Raw genomic sequence first — 22,251 nt, 5'->3', positions numbered from 1 at the left:
CAGGAAACCCACCCCTTTGTGTAATAAACAAAATAATGCAGAGTGAGGAACTTTGTTGTTTCCACACTTTTGAGTCCTCTCTCGCATCCAGTGTCTACACAGTCAAGAGCCCAGCAAAGACAGATCAGAGGACTCCTTTGCCATACAGTGACTGAGGCAGAAGACTGGGCTTGCGTCTTCTATACGACATGCTCATCTACCAGATTAAACAAGAAGGTTTCTGTGCTACCAAGTCTCCAGTTTCAGAGCTGTCTAGAAACGTTCACAGATTCCACAAACATTATCTCTGAGACACGAATTCTGAACACAAGCTGTAAACAACACGCTCTCCATGTTTACCCCACCATGGCTCTCAGCCTGGTCGAGACTGTGGACACTGAGTTATTCAAATGCCTGGACACAACCCCAGTGAGAAGACTTCCCTGGAAGCCAGGCTGTTACCGCGAAGAAATTAACGAAGAAATAATCCTCTAATAAAACTCCAAAATCTCATGTTCCCAAGTCACATGCTTCGTCACAGACTCAAGTACAAAGCAAGACAGTAAAATGAAGGGTCAGCTGCACACATCCAATTGGTAGAGCAAACAGAATGAAGGGTGGAGATAGGAAACGGTAGCACAAGTATAAAACTCCAATCCAACCGTGTAGTGGTGGCGCACGCCTTTAATCCCAGCAGAGGCAGGCGGATCTCTGTGAGCTCGAGGCCAATCTGGTCTACACGAGCTAGTTCCAGGACAGACTCCAAAGCTACAGAAAAACCCTGTCTTAAAATAAATAAATAAATGTCCAATCCATCACAAAGCCTAATGGTTATTAGAAATCATTAATGACCCCCACAGAAATACCCTAACCTCTAAGACATATATCCCATCTATATAAAAATGCTAAAAAGCTAAAATGAAACTACAAAATTAGTTGATATTAGAAAGTTCCTATAGCAGAGGCAGAGTAAAAAACTACACGCTGTGGGTGTGAAGAGAGCCAAAGAGTGCATAGTCATATAGAACATGCGACATAGCAATTTTTTTTAACATAGTACTACTGCTATGTTTGTATTTCAGGATAATGGTAACAAAGAGACAATATGGTTGTGGAGCTATGTTTATTGGACTCAGTTATATGTCAGAATACATGTTTCATAATGTTTATTTAATTCTGATAATAGTCATACAAAGAGGTTTCAGTCCTTCTTTGGTAGATTATAAATAATGAAACTAAACTTTCAAGGAGGTCACATGGCCCAACTCACACCTAACTTCAGAGATACTGACTGTACCTATCAATAATTAACTGTCAAGATTAATTATTGATTGTCCTTAGGAAACGGCTCTCATCAGACTATCCATAAGCGAAGTCTATAAATTGATGACCTGCCAGGCTGTCTTCCCTTGTAACAGGTCTTGGTTTAAACAGCCAGCCGGAACTGGCTACCACCCAGAGTGACGGAACAGTCATTGAAGACAGGACCAGGTTGGCAACAAGGGCAGGTTGAATGACAGGTCCAAGGAGTGCAGTATCCAGTGATGAAAGGGGCCTCTGGGAAAGAGCTGAAAGCTATAGCTTGAGAAGTGACTATGGATACAGAACAGCTAAGAGGAGCTGACAAAAGATGCCAAGAAATGATGTGCTAGGTAGAGCATGCACCCCAGGGGTGTCTGATGTGGACAAGAGATGATAAAGCACGGAGAACTATACACCTTGAGCCAAACAGTAGGAAAAAGACAGCCCTAGCCCAGATGCTTCCTCCTAACGTTTTACCTTTTTTGACATAATTTTCTGTTCTGTTTCATAAACCAAAGGGCTGAGTTGCTAGGTAGCATCAGATTATACCATGAATGACCTCAGCAAGTCCAGCATTTACTCAGATTACAAACAATCCCCAAAGTACAAAACAAATCCTCAGGACTATTAGGACTGAAATAGATTTCATTTTTTAAATTACTTTTTAGTTAGCAGGTAAAATAAAAAAGTTCCTTTAGGCCATATTCGTCGATCTCATTTCCTTGAATAGACATAGCCATCTTTTTTAATTTTTAAATGGAATTCTTTGTAAAGATTCATTTTTATTTTATTTTGTGCATGTGAGTGGTTGGCCTGCATGTATGTGTGTCATGTATGTGCAGTGCCCTTAGGGATTGAACATGGGGATTTACACAAGCTAGGCAAGAGCTGTACCACTGAGCTCCATGCCCAGTCACTTCTATTCTGAGAGAAATCTCACAGTCTACCTGCAATCCCTCTGCTTCGGACACCCAAGTAGCCGGGATTATGGGCATACACTTCTCTCTCTCTTTTTAAGCCTTTTGCTCTCCCAACTTTCTTTTCTCGAATGTTTGACTTTATTTAAAAATCTTACTAGGGACACTTTGGGTCAATCAGAACTACTTGTCCCTTTTGGAATTTTGTGTCCTCTGGGCCAACTCATTTTCTTACGTTCTCCACGATTAAAAACTTTCCCGAGGATGACGTGAATTTCATATATTTAATTTTTCCCCCCAAAGGAACAAAAGGCTCAATGGGAGTGTGGTGGTACCTACCAAGACATTGTCCATTCCAGCCTCGAAAACCTTCCGTGCAGGGGATACACTGGTAAGAGCCTGGGGAATTCACACACTGTTCATCGGGACAAGTGCTTGGCGTCAGACACTCATCAACATCTGAAAAATTAGGAAGTGAGGTTGTGAATGTTTTATCAGAAGGCCAAACAAACTCTGAATTTCATCACAGGAGTGAGAAAGAGTAATCTTGTATTTCAGGGAAGAAGATAACTGTGGACGCCTGGGGGGATGCACTGGGTCAAGCAGCGAATATCCAACTGGAACACAAATAGATAGAGCAGGGTTGTATTTATATCCATTGGAAGGGGGGTCTTCTCCACCCTAGGAGGCAGTGGGGCCTCTGAGGCCACACTGTGGACCATATATTTCCAATGTTAGCACTGCTTGCCAGAAAGAAACAAGAACTGAGGAGGAGCTTGAGGAAGTCACATGTCCACCTGGTAGAGGCGTTCTCCATAGATACAGAGTCTCTAGCGAACCCTTTACTTTGCTTTTATGGATCAGAGGACATTCTGGGCTTGAGTCATTTCAAATCTTTCATTTTATATGAATTCCTTAGAGGCAGAAAAAGAATGAGGCCCAGAGAATGAATTCATCAGATACTTCAAAAATTTTCCAGGAAAGGTTATATGACCATCTATAAATATTCTCCACTAATGATGCCACTTTTACCATCTGCTGCTAAGGGATGTTATTAATTATAACTCTTTTCAAATGAAAAGCCACTTTAGATATGGTTGGGACTTTGCCAGTGTGTATGTGTGTGCACTTGTGTGTGTGCGCACGTGTGTGTGTGTGTGTGTGTGTTTGCGTGCATGCTGCAATGCACACACCACAGCACACATGTGGAGGTGAGAGGACAATCTGTGGGAATTGGTTCTCTCCTTCCACCACATGGGCCCTGTGGGCCTGAACTTGGCAGCAAACATCTTTATCCCCTTAGCCATCCTGTTAGTCCTAAGCATGCTGTCTTCTTTTCAGGATGCTAACAAAGGCGAAAGAGGGAGTTCCAGTTTGAAATGGCGCCAGTCTGGGACCACTATCTCCAGCTAATAGAAGTCTATATTCCTAGAGGAGAATTTTGTATTTAGAGAAGTACAATTAACGTCTATTTCCCAATAGGAAAGCTATGGGGCAGAGTACCTCAAAACACATCTATGTAAACACACTTTGGGGATGCAAGCCAGTACGTGAAAGTAAACATAAACAGAATTGGCTCACTAATCAAATAACCACAGGTATTTTATGTCCTCCTTTAAGATACCTTTAAAACCACTTTGAGAGAGATACTTTTGTGAGAAGATGCCAAGATAGCTCAGGATCATGGGCATACCGGGTCATTGTTGCAACTCTTTATCCATCAGTGAAAAATTATTGCTGGTAAGCATGACACACAGGGATGCTCTCTCTCTCTCTCTCTCTCTCTCTCTCTCTCTCTCTCTCTGTCTCTCTTCTCTTTCTGTCTGTCTGTCTATCTCTATTTCTCCTTTTTTCTGTCTCTGTTTCTCCTTTTTGGTCCAGTTTCACTTTCCAGCATCCCTGGATGTGCATCTTTTCCTTTTTACAATAGGAATCCAACGGCCGAACCAGAAACTGGCCTTTGCCTGGCCCTGCACACAGCTGGATCTGGGTTGCGCAACCTAAGGCGGCACCTGTGGTTCTGCTGCAACACTTCCTGCTTGTCATCTCCAAATCTGGGGCCACCTGCCCTGTGACCTTTGAATGTGACAAAGTAAGAGTGAATGAAATAGTGTCTGAAAATGATGCTAGGCTCCTTGGAGACACAGCTCTTTTTGAGCAGCCTACTCCGTGACATCCGAGACAGGCTTCAGGGAGCCAGGGATCTGGGGACAGTTTGGTTCTGGTCCACCACAGAATTAGAAAACAGCCCCATTATTTGTCCTCTTTTTCTTTTCAAGCCATTTTGAGGTGATATGATGATGTACACCCAGGGAACTCCGGGGACACAGTAACACGCGTTAGATAACTCCCATAGATTATCCCCGAATACTCTATCGGCTATAAATGACAGGATTTTAAATTTTCTATACCATTCCTTTCTGTCATTTTCTACATATCCTCTCTCTACTTTGGGACTGTATACAAAACACAGTTAGGTTTAGTGTTTGATTTTTTGGCATATGAATATTCATCAAATAAATTCATCTCCATATTTTAGCACTATTTGTGCCCGGGCCAATAACTATAGAGGCACTGAGAAGACTTAGGCAAGAAGAAAGAGTCGTGGAAGAAGGCTTCGAGAAACTTAAATCTGAAAAGTAGAAGATGGCAGGTGTCATACAGGCTTCAGCCACACACATTTCTATACACAGTGACCCTACCAATTGATTTCATGGCTCTTCTGTTACAGGCAATGAACTAAGATTTACACTGGACAGTTAGGACAAATGACCGTTGTCGGCTGATCCCTATCCACACTCTTCTCTTCTTACCCTCTCTGCTGCAGAGGGAGGGTTCCCTGGAAGAGGACAATGGGGTCACTCTGGTGCTTGTCCAATGGCACCAGGCCATTGATCAGAGCACGGCTGTGCTCTGGTCCAAACTGATCAGACATCCAGGAACACACGCCACTCCCACTTGTCTCTAGAATTAGAACCCAAGGGGCTGAGGCAAGAGGCCAACAGGACAGGCAGGTATGCGCTGCCAAGAAATGTCTAATTAGCTCTCATTCCAGGCCTAGGTCATCTGAGTGTGAAGGGAACCAACGCGCAGAAGCCAAGGGACAGCGGAGAGAAAACTGGCCCACTGAACCTGTCCCTCCCTAGCTCTAGAAGCCTGCCCACAGCAGACAAGCTGCAGAGCTTCAGACAGCTGCAGGCAACCAGACAGGGAGTGCCAGGACCCAACACCACCTCTAAGTCTAAAGCCTTAAAGCAGCAGGTCAGGGACCCTGTCTTCACTCTTGTGGGTCCAGGCCAAGACTGCAGCTGAAGTTACTTTCTTTCTCTGGGGAAAATAATTACCAAAAACAAAACAAAACAAAAAAACCCTACAGAACTATGGAGGTTTCAAAAAGAACTGGTGTGAAGTGAATATCTGCATCAATAGAAATAGCAATTAGAACGTAATTCTGCGCATGCTATACACAGTTTCCACAACATTTTGCTAATGAGCACAATCTCCGTAAATGGAATGAAGAAATGCTATCTCGCATTGTTAGACCCTGACTCCAAATTGGTTGGACAGCTCTTCAAACCGTCTGTGAGAATGTTCCAGAATACACGGAGAAGAAGGCAGTTAAGACAAAGGAATGCAACCAAATGGGAAGAGCAAAAATGAAAAATAAGCCCAGCTTACACCTGCACCATATTTATAGTTGGGTGAGCAGCCAGACGTTGTAATTAAGTCTGGCCTCGTGCCAGAATAATCAGCAATTAACTGTGCTCTCAACTCCAAACACCAGGAAAGACAGATACCAGCAGGAGAAATAATGAGAATATCAAGATAGAAAATAAGGCAGACAGAGCCATGGAAGTCACACAGAAGCTGTGGGCAGGGAAAGAGACACTGAGCAGTGAGTAGGGGACCTGGGCCTCACGGGGTCCCCGACAGAATGGAGGAGAACAGTAAGAACCACTGTAACTGCCTGCAAGCCCCGGATCTGGGCCCACTCCGCGTCTCCCAGTCCTGTGACACGCAGTCTCACGAGCACACTTACCCTCGCAGTGTCCCCGCCGCGTCATACGGTACCCACTGTCACAGTATTCGCACCGGAAGGCCCCGACGGTGTTGATACAGCGACCCTCCCTACACACATCGAGCCTCAGACATTCATCCACATCTGTGTCAAAAGATTGTCTGGGTTTAATCATTTATTTTTATTTATGCTTTTTCTTTAGTGTATAACTAGCATACATACAAAGTAACAGATTTCTTTTATGGCCTTTACAAATACGCCTAGCTTTTGTTTTCATTTCTCCCCCTCCAACCTGCTCCCCTCCTCCCGCTCCTGCTGCTTCTCTGCCTATGTCCTTCTTCTCCCAATGTTCCCTTTCTGCCTTGATGTCACACATTTTCTATACTCCCCAGCCCCCTTTCTTTGTAAACTTCCATATCCCCTGTCACATGCTCCCTTCAGAATTCCTGGCCTCCAACCACACTCTGCACACAAACACACATACATACATACAAAGCTGGGAGCTGTGTAGTTGTGTATAAATAGGAACATGCAGTGTTTAGTTTTGTGAGTCTAGGTTAACTCAATATTTTCCAGAAAATTTAATAATCTCACTTTTCATTAGAGCTGAAAAAACAATATATATGTGACAAATATATATACATATATATAAAATCACATTTTCATTATCCATTCATCTATTGATAGATATCTAGGCTGGTTTCCTATCCTGGGTACTATAAATAACACAGTAAAGGGTGTAAGTGGGTATGTGCAGGATATAAAGTCTTTGGGGGTATATGTCAAGAAATGTTAGGTCAGGATCGTAGGGTCTTCTGTTTGTAGGTTTTTCTGTTTGGGTTTGGTTTTTATTTTGTTTTTTGTTTTTGCTTTTTTTTTTTTTTTTTGAGAACTCTCCATAATGATTTCCAAACCGTACCCATTTTATTTTGCAAAGATACCACTTTCTACCTCTCCTCGCTTGACTTAGATATGAGAAGGAAATGTCTGGACTGTACGATCATCTTTTTCTTGTCTTCAGCATGCTCTCAAGCCGCACTGTTTGATGCACGCGGTGGCAGTGGGGAACCCCAAAACAACCTCTTTTCATTGCACACCTTTGATATTCTCCCTTCCAAAGTGCTGCCCCCAGCACCAAGCAGACTGCTACCCCACCACAGCAATTGTTTAATAAGAGAATGTTGGATTATTTGTATAAGCACTGAACTGGCCCACCCCCCCCACCCCTCCCCATCCAACATCAGGAAGAAGACTGTCATTACCTACACAGCTAGTGCCCTCCTCACTGGCCATAAACCCTGCTGGGCAAATACACAGGAAACTTCCCTCTGTGTTCTCACAGCGACCCTGGGAGCAGAGGTGCTGGACCTGAGCACATTCATCAATGTCTGTTAACAAGAGCACAATGGGGAAGATTAGGGCTGTGCAGCCGTGTAGCAAAAACTCAGTTTTTCCCTGTTCTGTAAAACACCAAATACCAGCGCTACTCCCTTGGGATCAGAGAGATCTTTGTAAGCAACAAGAACAGCAAGGGGAGAAATGACCTCCCTCTCCAAATACTAGAAGGAGTGTTAGTAGGAAATATGTATGTTTCAAAGGGTAAAACTTAAAACAATAAAAAAAAACCCATAAAACATAACACGAACATTTCAAAAAATATAGATGCCAGCTCAATAGAGAAGGCGACTCTGGCAGGTAGTGTCACCGAAGCACTGGAACTGACCTTCGTCAGGACAGTCAGGAATGATCTCACCTGCAATGCACTCAGAGCCGTGCTGGGGCACGGTCATCTCTATTACCTTTCCTACTTAGGACTTTAGGTTCTAGAGGGGGCCATACATGGCAGGTCCATGAGAAAGCAATCAGCTGTAAGTGTCTCTTTCACCTGCCCACATGAAAGGCACACACGGTAAAGAAGTACTGGGTGCGTGTTCTTGTTGCTTTATTTATTTTTCCCCGTGTCGTCAAACTTAGTAGATTTTCCTTTTAAAAGGACTTAAATTTAGAGTTGACTTACTATAATTATTTCCTAAATCCTATAGCGTCTCTGGAATAGCTCCCCCGCCTCCTGAAACATAAAGTTCCCTCACCTAGAAAATCATTCTTCATGCTAGCATGAAGAGGTTCAGAATTTAGAAGCCCCTATGGGAAAGCAGATTTTGTATGGGCAGCATGTATCAGTGTTGATCTGTTTGAGCTAAAGGCACCATTGCCGGTAGCTGTTGCTGGAATTCATATTCGATTTGGTTGTGTAAATCAGCCCACCTTTATGCAAATGTCCTACCTGTAGCAATGGAGTGGCATTGAACACAGAAGAAAGAGAAACCTGTTGTTTGGGCAAATTATTTCTTCATTTCATTTAAAAGAAGAACGTTTTCCCAAGAAGATTACATGTAAGGAACATGCTATTTCTGTTTCCCATTCAGTGACCACACATCTCTTACCAACGCATTTCCTCTGCTGCTCGCTGAACCTGTAGCCGTCATAGCAGATGCAGGTGTACCTCACGGGCAGGTTGATGCAGTGTCCTGCCCCACAGATGTCTGGGTTCACGGTGCATTCGTTGATCTCTTTGAAAGAAACAAAGCAGTGTGAAAAACACAGCAGGAGGCATCTCACTGTCCCCAGGCAACAGGGCTATGCGTCTCAGAAGCAGCTGAGTGAAACACTGCAGGCACGTGTCTGGAAGAATACAGTGGGCTGTGAATCTAACTGGAAATCCACGAAACTACCTGTGGCTGATCAGTTTGTTCCGCCCAAGCTAACTGCTCATCGCCAGTGAATCAAGTTCAAAGATGAACTCAAGCAGGAACGCAGAGGGTTGTAAGGAAATCAATCCTTCACAAAGCAATTTTCTGCATGGCCTATCAAAGAGATCCTCTCAATTCTATTTCTTCTTCTGAGAGGGAATTTGAATCATCACACGCTCTCTGCTAATGAGAGATGCATGAGAACGTTCTATTCCTTAGCAGTCCAAACGTGAGTTCCCCAGAAATGGTCAAGCCAGGCTGCTGTAAAATTTCACCTCTGCTACCCAGGAAGATTCCTACAGCTTCTATATATATCTTCCAGTTTTAAGGTGATCATGCTTTACATTAGCAAAGTAGAACCATCCTCCAAATCTGTCTCATCCTCCCTTGTTTTCCTTCTGATGCGTGTATGACATTTTCTGCTTCTAGTAAACCTGTAAAATTAATACTGCTAAATCCTCACAACTCTCTCTCACACTTTACACACACCATGTACAGACAAATACACCACACACACACACACACACCACACATACAAATACACCACATAAGGTACACTCACACACACACACACACACACACACACCACCACATACAGACAAAGGCACCACACACACCACACATACAGACAAATACACCACACACACAGACAAATACACCACACACACATACCACAGCATCACACCATGGTGGTGGAGATTTCTGGAAATGCATAAAAATGAGCTTAGTTACCCAAAGGACGCAGGATACAAAAAACACCTTTCTGAGATGAATGTTCTACCTAGGACATTCTGGCTCCAACGAGCCTTGCTGGAAGCTATAATGGCAGAGAGTCATAAGTATAGCCAATGCCAGTGGCTTTGGTGGCTTGCAGCCAGATAAAGGTATATGTTTTGCTGTCATCTAGAGTCCTGCAGCCTGGGACAAGCTACTCAGCCATTTCTAGAGCATACTTCCTTACAAGTGCAAATTGGAAATCATCAGAGTGCCAGCTGCAGAGTATGATCCTAACAAGAGCTAAGGAACACATGTAACTTAATGTGCAGGTCAGGAAGTTAGCCATCATTGTGTTCCTACTGCTCACAATGAGGTGATACGACAACCTAACAAGGATAGGGCTGGAGATGAGGCTCTGCGGATAGGAGCACTGGCTGCTCTTCCGGGGGAACCAGATTCGATTCTCAGCACCTATGGTCTGCAATACCCAGTTGTAGGAAATCTGACGCCCTCTTCTGGCCTCCACAGATGCCAGGCACTCAAATGGCACACAGATATACATGCAGGAAAAACACTTGTTGCGGGATATTTGTGAAAACAGAGTGCTAGGATTGGAGTCATAACAAGCTTAATGGGAAAGAGCAAGCAAGACTGGAGATGTAGGTGGGATTTCTGGGAGTGGGGGGGGGAGAAAGAAAGAAGAGGAGGAATCTAGGTGCACAGGAGATATGAAGAGGAAACAGGAGGTGCAAGATAGAAGAGAAGCAATGTCACATGACAGGGCGTAGCTTAATATAAGTAGGTTAATTTAAGTTGTAAGAGCTAGTTAGGAACAAGGCTAAGCATTAGGCCGAGCTTTCATAATTAATAATAAGACATCTCTGTGTCATTATTTGGTAGCTGATTAGTGGGATAGAGAAAGACTTACTACAAACACCCACACATCTAAGATAAGATAAATACGGCATTTCCATGTGCTATAAAACCCTGAAGGGAAAAGTTGACAACATTTTCCCTGTGTTATGTTCGCAAAATTTCAGGTCAAAATTGTGCTGTGTGACTATCAGAGTAAGAAAAAATAGAAGTAATACAACTCCAGCTATTGTTGATCCATTACAAGTAGATGTCTCCTTTGGAAATGATTGGAATTTAGAGCTCTTGGTTTTTTAATTACTGATATTAATATACACAGTATTTTTCTGTTGATTCTCTTCAAACAGGGAAGGCCAAATTTGCAATAGTAAAATCAATTCATCATCATTAACATACTAGGACAATGATTCAGAGCAAACTAAAAGGCTATAAAGTTAGGGTTTATGCAGAAGGTTTGATGGCTGTAGTACCCCCCCAAGGCATCCCAGTTTCTTGATTAGCAAATATTTATTTGTTATTTTTCAGGCACAATTATAGGTTGGAATTTTTACACACATGAATAAAAGTATTCAAAAAGCACACGATTCTGGAACAGAACTCAATACATTCCAGCACCACAGTTCATCAATGTACTCCATCCAATTATTTCTCGTATGCTTGGCCTGTTGTGTCCTGTTAAGCATCTGCATGAAAAATGGTTAATAATTCTGACTCGGTGGTTGTACCAATGACACGAGCAACAGTAGTGGCCTTTCCCTTTAATCAGGCACATTAAGTTAGAGGAGAGGGCTGAAGCTACACTGATAGAGGTGGGTCTTGTATCTTATCTGTTGCTTTCATTGGTTAATTAATAAAGAAAACTGCTTGGCCCTGATACGACAGAAAATTAGGTAGGCGAAGTAGACTGAACAGAATTCTGGGAGAAAGAAGCTGAGTCAGGCAGTCGCCATGATTCTCCCACTCCAGACAGACGCAGGTTAAGATCCTTCCTGGTAAGCCAGCTTGTGGTGCTACACAGAATATTAGAAATGAGTTAGATCAGTATGTAAGAGCTAACCAATAAGAGGCTGGAACTAATGGGCCAGGCAGTGTTTAAGAGAATACAGTTTCTGTGTAATTATTTCAGGGTATAAGCTAGCCATGCGGGCGGCTGGGTGCCAGGGATACAGCCCCGCCGCTCCTATTACTACACTACACAGGTGAAGAACATTTGGGGAGTTTGAGATGATTATTTTCTATTCAAGCATTCAGAGACACAGCCCAAAACATTAATCCTGGCGGGAAGGCACTAAACATGTGTGGAACCGCCATGTTGACACCACTAGAGGGTACTAGGAGATGCATTAAGGAAGGAGGGAGGGAAGAATGGAGGGAAGGAGGGAGAGAGGAGGGAGGGAGGGAGAAGGAGGGAGGGAAGAAGAGAAGGAGGGAGGAAGAAAAAGAAGAAGGAAGGGAGGGAAAGAGGGAGGAGCACTCCTACAACACACAATTTCTTCCATTGGTCATCCCATTTTTACAGTAATTAGCTGTTATAACTTCCAGTGTTTTGTCCTCAAAGATTGTGTCCATTCATTTGCTTAGCATGATGCCACCCTCCTAGACAGAAAGACCCTCAATCACCTTCAAGACAGCCTGTCTGCTTTCTACCAACAACCAACAAAAAGATAGTCAGAATCAGTGTTTTCTGAAAGCGAGCGTGACTCAGCTAGGATTGGAGTTCCATTTCAAGAATTCCAGCACTTGTGAGATGGTAATGGGAGAACGGAAGGTTCAAAGTCAGCCTGAGCTACATGCTGAGACCCTACCCCAGAAAGCTAAGCACTGGGCATTTTAGCTTAGTACTTGCCTAGTATGAGCAAGGCCCTGGGTTTGGATTTGATTTCCAGCATGAGTGTACATATCAGTGTGTGTGTGTGTGTGTGTCTGTCTGTCTGTCTGTACATACACACATGCAATCATGTAAATGTGTAGATGCATGTATGCTTTTAAGCTTTTAAATTATGTCTTCCTCACATTACCCTCATTTCATGTTAGGTTTTTCATACACTTAAGAGTATACGCAGCCACAGAAAGGTGAGTTCTGAGGATGCTGTCTTAATAGGAAAAGATTTCTGATGTTTCTGGGTTTAGCGGCAAAGACATGATGCTTTACATTTTCCTAAGAGTTGCTCACCTGCAGGCGAGTGAACTCATTCCTACATAACTTCACCCTCACCAGCTCAAGAATCTTATTCTACTCCTTTTTCCTAAATGCACTGAGGACTTGGGGGAAAAGAACCACGAGCAAAAGTCAGTGGAAAACCAAAATGCTTGCTGCCTCTCACCAAGAAGGCCAATGGTAGACTCAACAGCTCAGTGTGTTAATTTTCAAAAACTCAGTGAAAAAAAAGAAGCCTTGGGCTAGTTGTGAAAACCAGTGTGCTGATCCTGAGGTCATTCATTATGGGATTATTCAAAGGGATGGAAGAACAAAGGATCCAGTGCACAGACAACGGAGCTGGAAAAGCAAAAGGTGAAGGCTTTATACTTAAATAACCAGCACATTTCTCACCAGCATAGTTTTTTGAGACTGTAATAGCAGCAGGAATATGTTTTGGGGAACAAATATTTTCAAAGGGGTCAACTCTGAGTTCTGGAAAAATCAGACTAACAAATAGTTTTTAAAAACACTCTGGCCATGGTCACTATGGAGGTTTCCACAAGGCAGTTGTGGGGTAGGACAAGCAATTCCTGGCTGGTTCGCATGAACAATGGAGACAGTACAGGAAGAGCCGGAGCAAGACACCAAGTATTAACTCATGGAAAGGTTTATTAAAATGCCCTGGCTTCCCAACTGCCCCAGGAGGAGCAGACATTGTCCCAAAACAATTGAAACAGATGTTTCCACTTTGTAAATATTTGCTAGAGAAATAAAGGTTTGATTTTTTCCAATGTCTCCTTCAACTATTATGACACTGTGCGAAATCAAGAATTTATATACTGAAATGCATGATTGATTTGGAAACGGTAGGCCAATAACGTAGCAAGCCACCAAATCGGCTGGTCAGAGCAGAAACCAATGCTTGCCGCAAATACTCTGCTCCTTGTATAACTACTCCACGTTCAAGGATGTGTGGTTAGATCCCAAAAAGGCTCCTTTCCAATCTGACAATCACAGAGATATCATCACCGGGCAACGTGGAACTGACTGTGTCTATTTTAGCCCCTCCCTTCCTTCAACCACGGTAGAGAAGAGCGGTAGGACCTGACATGGATTGTGCCTAGACTTCCAAGGAGAAAAAGGATACGACGTTCCTGTGATAGATGATGTGAGGGTTCCTTAATTTCATGTCTTTGGTCATCAAATTAACCACCAGAAAAGCTTACGTCTAGATGGAAAAGAAATTTGGCAGGAGACGGCCTTCTCATACTGTTGGATCTCGTGCTACGTAACAGCTCTCAAGATGCAAATACATCAATTAGAAGCCTCTCTATTTATAATTTTCTCCCTAAGGAAGGAATTCTTCCAAAAAGTTATTTTACTAGAGGAGACGGAAACACTTAGAACTGTTCCATAGAAAGGAAAAAAAAAATCAGGGTCCCTTGTTTCCTGGAAGGAAATACTTGCGCTTCAGACATCTGATAGCAGATGTCAGCCCTGAATATTTGCCAGACTAAATTGAGCTGTCTTCTGATGACTTCGTATAGCAGGGCTACATCCGTTTCTCTTCCAATCAGCTGAAGCCCAGAAACTCCCACTTGTTGTTGCTCACATGTTTGCATTTAAGTGATGAAAGCGAGACCATTAAGGCCAGAGAGATGGCTCGGCGGTTAATTGCACATACCGCTCTTCCAGAGCCACCCAGTTCGGGCAACTGACAACCACCTGCTCCAGGACTTCTGTGGACTCTGCAGACTCTGCCCTCATACATGCACAGATCCTGCCCCCAACTACTATACATATGTGTATGTATGTCTATGTATTCATAATTGAAAATAAAATAAATATTTGAAGAAAAGGCATTCGGGATCCTTTCTATAGTTCCATTTAATGACGAAACTGCATCTATCTAGCTGAAATGTCATTAAATTTTGTGAAACTAATGGGAAGAGGTTTGACTACCGATGCCAGAGATGCCAATTCAGAACTATTTACCTTCACATTGGGAAATGGAAATTCAATAATTACTCAGAAAATCTGGGAATTATATTGTCACCTTGTATTTTATAACAGAGAGGTAAATAATTAGAAGGTGTTTGCTCCTCCAAATAGTATATTACATGCTTATATGTCTTTAAATGAGCAGGGCAGATGTACATGTACATGGGCTCAATATTAAATAATAATTTCAACCATGCCCATTTAAAAACTATCATTTTTGTCTTTCTATCAACATGTCTATCTATCAACACATCTATCAATCAATCAATCTATCTATCTATCTATCTATCTTGTAATATCTATCTATCTGTCTTATAATATGTTATCTGTATATCTCTCTAGTTCTCTCTCTCTCTCTACACACACACACAAACACACACACACACACACACACACACACACACGCATGCATGCACGCACACACACTGGAGCCCAGCCCTCCTCCATCTTGCAGTCTCTCTCCGTGAAGAGAGCTTATAAGTTCATATGTGAACTTGCAATGCTCACTTTCTCTCCCTCCCCATTTGTAGCCCCAGGATAACTTTACATCCTACACAGTGCCTGCCTCTGTGTGCCTTGGCATGAAAGTGAGGCGAGGTTAGGTCATGTGGCGTGAAAGTTGCCCACCATCCCTGGAAATTCTTAAGCATCAGCAACTCCCCGTTTTCCCTGTGGTATTGACGGCTCTCTCTCTCCCTTCTGGACTCCATCACGATGTTATTGTGTCATCTTCTCCTGATGGTCTCCACTTCCAAGTCTCACCATGGCTACCTATGTCTAAGAACCTGTACCTCTTGGAGGGGTAATTTCATATCAGTCCACCTGCCTACAAACCTCTTCTTTTCTAAGTTGTAATGGCTTCCTTATGGAGCTCCAAAAGTATTTAGAATTGCTCACATTTCTATAGCACTTCACTTGCTATTAACAAAATCCAAGAGGAGATGCCATAGAGTCACCAGGGAGGACCAGGGCTTTGGGTACAAGTGTGTCTTGATTCTATCACTGAGCTAGTTGGAAGTTTATGGTTGAGTCCATGGCCTGCCACTCTCTTCTTTGTCAGTTAGCATTTTATTCTCTACAATTGGATGTTTGGGTTACTTTCTCTTTTCTCTATTATAGATCATGCTGAAATCTTCTATTTATCCTTCTCGGTATTTCTTATAGATGATCCTACTACATTTTCCTACTATCCTATTATTAAGGACATTATCATTTTAGATTTTTCTCATCTGTTTCTAAAACAATACATTGCTGGAGGATTTTTAAAATAAGGATTGAAATATGTTTGTTATAAGAATTTTTAAAATATACCAAAGCATATCTAAGAGCATAAATATCACCCATGACCCTGTTCCTCATCACTGGTAAACATGGATGTATTTCTTTGGTCTCTTTTTCCATATTTGTAGATGTTTAAAAATAAAATTGGCATAATGACATTGTATCCTACTTTTCCTAATAAGTATTATTAAGGAAATATTTCTTTAAAACCTTAGTCTTTAAAAACATTAATAGCTGTATAATATGCTATCGCATATGTACCCTGATTTATTTATGCATACTCATTTCCAATACATTGGCTGTTATAACTAACCTAGTGGTGATCAATCCCAAGCATTTGATATTTGCACATAAGTGCAGTCCACACATGTATTTTCATAGGATGTAGAACACAGCGAATACTCCACTGACCTGTTACTTGAGTAGGAGCAATCACTTGGCTGGCACTAGATGTAGAAGCTTCAGGAGCCACTTCTACAGGCACAGGGGGTGATGTCTTCTCAATCACTACTGCAGGAAGAGAGGGGAGGTAGGAAAATTGAGCCTTGTTATGTACACTGACATCCTTGGGCAAAGTGAAAGCATCACTTACTCCAAATAAAATGGTTGCTCTGTTCACGAGCTAATAATGATCCTGAAAGCTCATGGAATTAAGTCATACTTCTGGTTGGACTATTTAGTTTAAAAAAAAAACTGAGAAAAATTCAGAATTCAAAAAACATGACCATTGGAAAAACAGAAAGTTCGAATCTTCGCACAACGTACACTGGTCCTGACCACTGAAGCTAGTGAGAGGCTGAACGTTCTGAGTACGCTACATATGTTCCTCTTCTCACACTAGCATCGCTCCAGGGTAGGAAGGTACTACATTGTACATGTTACTGTAGGAAATTAGGCATTTCCCAATGAAATTCAAGGATACAGTCTGGTGACTCATTAAACACGAAGACACACGCACCAAAAATCCCAATGATTTTTTTTTTCAGAATATCCTTATAAACAAGACATATCAGCACAGGTTACCTGGAAACTGTGGGTGCAGATGAATAGTTGAAATGCCTGGGGAGAGCTGGGGTTGCCCAGGCTCAAGTCTGGTTTTCTCTTGATCCAGTGAAGGTATTTCCTGGATGGTGGTTTTTCAGAGAAAGAAGAGGTGGAGACATAAAGCAGCAATTTACTTTTATTTTCTCATGTAGTGTTATTGATTTAATTGATTATATTTTCAGAAAGGTAAAAATATCATAGGATCGGATACACACCTATGTATGAGACTTTAAAAAATTGTGCTGTTAGAAAGTCAAATTCTTATTTTAGCAGCTGTGTTATCTAGACATATGCTCTCGTCCATTTCCTTGGACTTCAGGTCAAACTTTGAAAGCAATGACCTTGTTTCAGAGTTCCACATTCAATCTCCAACTGGGCCAATACTAACCCTAGTTGGGGACTAAACATCCATGCTATTCACAGGTGCCCCTGCCCCACAGCCACACTTTGTAGATGGAATGAATGATGAATGTAGCAACTTGAGTTATAAAGAACAATCCACTAAGTTTCAGTACCGTGAGCCAGGCAGTCACTGTGACCATCTTTAGCCCCATACCTAATAAGGCAACATCTCCCGGCTCTCTCTCAGCAGTGGTAGGCTACCATAGCAATAGCAGCTGCAGTCTTAGAGGACCTGGAGCTTCCCAACTCAAGCAGAAAAGAAAAAAAAAATCCAACCATCATCACGGCTTAGCTTTCAGCTATTGCTCTGTAGGGGCTCATGCCAATGGGACAGGGAGTCGAGTTAAATAAGGTTTTGCACCTTTGCTCATACCAGCGTGGGGCTAGGGAGCTAGCAATACCTCATTAAATGCATTCATCAAGTTAATTCCTCACTGTTACCCAACATCATTCCTCTCTGGCTTATGCAGAGAGCCCACTTCCTGACCTCAGTTTCACCCTTGACCTATCTCCTCGCTTTAGTACTCCCTTTCATGCCTCCACAGTTGATACCCTCACAGACGATTTCATCAAAACCCAATTTACTAAGTATGGATTCCCGCAGACATGCTACAAATCCCTCGTACTCCCATTCCCGGCTCCTCCCCCACAAAAATCAGCCGGCCTCCGCTGCTAACTTCATCTTTCCGTCAATGCTAATCATTAATCCATCCCACCCAGATGTAGTCCCTCTTTAGGGCTTCCTCTTTCATTCCGCACCCCTAAATCTGCCCACGTTCAGTATTATTTGTGGAGATCCGCCCTTTTCTTCTCCATAGTCTACAGTGCTATCCTCTGGACTCGTGTCTCAGGCTCAGCTTACTGTATTATCTAATCGGCCTCTGAAACTACACTTGCTCTACTTTATGTAATCCTGCCGCACATCTGTCCGTCCAGGAAACACTGACTGCTCATTGAGATTCCCCAACAGACCCTCCTCTCTGTATGGGGGCAGACTGACTTCCTGTTACTTGTGAGAGACACCTCCCTCAGCCCCTGAGTCTTCTCCTCCATAGCCCAGGGCTTATGGCAACAAAGAGCAGCCCACAATTCAGCCTTAACTCCTGAATCTCCCCATCCACCTTAGGTGTCGCCTTCCTAATCAATCCCACGTCTCACTTCAATCCCACGTCTCACTTAATAGGCGGGGACTCAGTTCTCCAGTGACTTCCCTACTGATTACAAGTGTAGTTAGTATTTCCAGCCCATCAAAGCAGGACCAGGTTCCCTTTCTAACCCTAATTTTTGCCGCTGTCAATTAAAGCTTCACACATAAATGTCTCTCCCTTGGGCCAACCTCCTTTCCCCCACATCTATCTTAAAGAGCATGAGACCTTTGTAAAGTATGAGTCCTAAACAGACCCTGATCTCATCCCCCTTCCCAACTGCCCGTTTTTAAATTAAAATGTATAGTCTTAACTGTACAAGGAACATGGCCAAATGAAGTTGAGACTGTATAAGAACAACATCTCTTTCTGATTCAATCTCCCATTCCTACCCTTTCAAGGGTAAGTGCTGCTTTTAATCTAATTTGACCTAATTTGATCCAAATGATTGTGTTGAATTTTAGTTGCATTAATTAGTGTCTCACTTAATTTTATAAGTTTACTGAGAACACAAAAGAACCCTTCTTTCACAGTCAGTCCGGGCAACTAGTTGACCCCATGAACTCTGCTCATCCTTTTCTTCTCTCCAGAATTTAGCATCTGTGGCAAGAGATGGCATTCCCCACCCAATCCCAGCAACCCGCTAGCCATCACTTTCTGAGTGTTGAGAATGGCAACACCCATTTAGAAAGTCCTGTCATACAAATTCTTGTATTAATGAATGTGTTTCCTTACAGTAAATGTTCTATAATATGAACGTACAATTTTTTTTAAAAAAAATCCCATACATATCCCTAAAAAGTGTCTTGAAGTCAAAAAGAGAAGACTTAACAACAATGAATGAATTACCTTCTCAGGAGGTGCTGTTACCACTAGAACCAGAAAAGAGAGATGGGAATTAGCAGAGCCAAGCACAATCTGTTCATCATATTTCAATTTTCAAACTACATTAGAAAACCATTAACTCCCCCGAACAATTACAAAGCAAATTAAGTCAGAAGTGGAATTCCCGTCATCATCTGCCACTTGCGAGAACTTTACACATGAGTGAGGAGGCACATCTTGTGCTATTTCATTGTTCAATTATCAAAGTTCAAAGAGCAAAAGTTCAAAGTCTTTCATTCAAAATTAAGAAAATTAACCTCAATGTTAAAAAAAAAAACAGTTTCTGAAACATTACTTAATGCTTAATCTTGAGTTTGGGGAACTTCCCATGTCTTAGAAAACAAATGCCTCCAGTGTTCAGAAATCCATCTGAGGTCATTGTTAAAAGAGAATATATTTTTTTTTGTTAAGACATGAGAATGGGCACTGCATTTTTTTTTATATAAACCAGTTTTTCATGAAGCCTTCTGATTATTTTCATGCAGACATGCTAACTAAACCAAACAAAAGCCAGACCTCATAAGCCAATAAGAGACAATTACAAATTAGCATCAATATAATTAGCAACTTAGGTATTACACAATCACTCCACTGTGGTGCTGGGGTGATGTCTTTGTATTTTGAAATTCATTAAGCAATTCTTAGTACTAGTCCTCAACTTTGCTTATTACTTGGAATTTTCTGAGTCAGTATGTCTCCTTAACTATTAGCAAAGAGGTCGAATGCATTAATTCTAAGAAACACTGAGGCTACCAGATAAATGAAAGACACTGCTCTGCCATGGCGAGGATGCTAACTGACTTTCAATTCTATGAAACCCATTGTTAAGAAATTCTAAAGGCAGAACCCCGCTTGTGCCCATCTCCTTCTTCTAAAGAAAAGATCAACAACCTAGGTCAGTGGTTCTCATCCTTCCTAATGCTGTGACCCTTCAATATAGTACCTTGTGTTGTGCTGACCCCCCCACCATAAAATTATCATTATTGCTACTTCATAACCGTAATTTTGCTACTGTTATGAATCATAATGTAAAATCTGATAGGCAAGATGCTCTTTAGTGACCCCTGTGAAAGGATAGTTCGGCCCTCGAAGGGGTCTCGACCCACAGGTCAAGAACCACTGACCTAGGTGACCAGAGAAACACTAGGTGAGGTCCTTCCTGTTCTGCCTACCCAAGGAAGAATTGCAGAACGGTGAGTGAAAAAGCAGAAAGAAATGGGCCAGAAGGCACCAGGCTCAGAGCCCAGCAAGAGCCCTGCCACCAAGGAAGAAGGTTATGCCAAATTCCCACAGGACCCACAATAGGCACCCCAAATGCTTACCTAAGTGTCAATGGGAAAAGCCAAGAGCTTTTTTTATTTTTATTTTTTTAGAGCAAATACCTACACTCCCTACAGACCTGAAACTGTTCCTTTTTCCAGGAGCGAGGTTTTCTGTGGTAATCATAATAGTCAGAATATTGGGAATACTGCTTCATCCACCAAGGATGAACAGAGATTGTCCAAACTAGAGATCTTTAGACTCTCTGTCCTTGGCCATGGATCCCATTATACTCTTTCTATGACACATAAGGAGTCATGTCTATGTCTTGAATTTTTCGGAAGGTAAATGAAAGGGTTTCACCAGGGCCCTCCCAGAGCCTTGGACTGACTGGCTCCTACTTACCTGCCTGCTCCCTGGCTTTATCCCACTGGCCGGCTACCCCATTTCACGAACAGCTACACCATCGTTTCACAAAAGCTCAGCCCATACTTTGATAATTTTAAGCCTGTGTTCCACTTTATGCAGCGGAATTCAATGAATGGCTCCCTGGACACAGACATAAATCTGGACTATTCCCTAAAGATGATAATCCCTCTCCAGGAGCAAACACTAAGCTACTGAAGCCCTTCCAAATGCAAGAAATTGTTCTGGAATTCACATGGAATATTGTTACCTGCAAGGCACACACACCATAACAGTGGTCCACACTGTATCTAAGGATGTTTGAAGTGTTCAGCCACTACTTTAGTGTTAAGAACAGTGTGTGTGTGTGTGTGTGTGTGTGTGTGTAATGCGCACGCATATGTGTTAGCAGAAGTACAGTACCATGTAACTTTCAAAGGACATTGACACAGCTAAACATCTTACAACACCCAATACAGCTTCCTCGCCCATTAAAGAATTACACATTTGAAAATGCCAGCAACTTTAAGGCTGAGAGCCATACTCCAGAAGGGTAAAAACAGACTCCAAAGTACAGATACAGAGATGGGCATCTAGAACCCACATCCAGCGTGTAAGCTCACCTTCAGGTTCCGCCCCTCCTGGCCCAAGTTCCCGCGAGGAGCTCAGGGCCTCCACTGGCTCTTCCTTGGCTGGGAGAGGTGGAGGATGAGTACTTTTAGCAACAGGTTGAGTGTTCTTTGGCTTGACAAACACAGCTTCTTTACCTATATGCTGATGGACTGGCCTGCGTCTATGAACGCCAGAAACCGTATAACCCATTCCACCAGGACAGATTTCCTTAAAAGCAGCTAGATTTGGGATGGGAAAATATTCCTTTTAAAAATCTAACAGTGAAAACTTATACAGAGGAAAATATCATGATGAATATCTCTCAATAAGTCATCACTAATATAGGTACATTTCAAAACTTTAGAAACAGGCACAATATGTAAGCAAATTGCTTAAATTCCCAATAAACTTGTGTATTTACAGGGGGAAACATTCTACTTTTACTTTAAACATTTATTTACTTATGAATTCTTTATCCTACTCGATTAGGATATATATGTATATATAATGCACGTGAGTA

General features: G+C 42.3%; 1 protein-coding gene across 5 annotated transcripts in view; it reads right to left on the bottom strand.

The window, feature by feature from the left end:
• The window catches only part of Ltbp1 (latent transforming growth factor beta binding protein 1), a 373,313-nt gene that overhangs the window by 90,441 nt on the left and 260,621 nt on the right, over positions 1–22,251 (bottom strand). For 3 of the 5 annotated variants that reach the window (XM_041631028.1, XM_041631030.1, XM_041631031.1), the window contains 8 exons: positions 21,743–21,970; positions 19,419–19,441; positions 17,002–17,101; positions 16,390–16,488; positions 8,661–8,786; positions 7,479–7,604; positions 6,238–6,360; positions 2,538–2,657 (listed from right to left, as the gene is read on the bottom strand). In XM_041631028.1, the coding sequence (XP_041486962.1) occupies positions 2,538–2,657; positions 6,238–6,360; positions 7,479–7,604; positions 8,661–8,786; positions 16,390–16,488; positions 17,002–17,101; positions 19,419–19,441; positions 21,743–21,970 (945 nt within the window). The remainder of the gene's footprint in view (positions 1–2,537; positions 2,658–6,237; positions 6,361–7,478; positions 7,605–8,660; positions 8,787–16,389; positions 16,489–17,001; positions 17,102–19,418; positions 19,442–21,742; positions 21,971–22,251) is intronic. The other 2 variants (XM_041631029.1, XM_041631032.1) reach the window with 1 other exon arrangement.

The sequence above is a fragment of the Microtus oregoni genome, unplaced genomic scaffold, assembly GCF_018167655.1.
Source record: "Microtus oregoni isolate MIOR12 unplaced genomic scaffold, Mior012 000036F_ref0000092, whole genome shotgun sequence".
Classification (NCBI taxonomy): domain Eukaryota; kingdom Metazoa; phylum Chordata; class Mammalia; order Rodentia; family Cricetidae; genus Microtus; species Microtus oregoni.
This window is presented reverse-complemented; position numbering and strand designations above follow the sequence as displayed.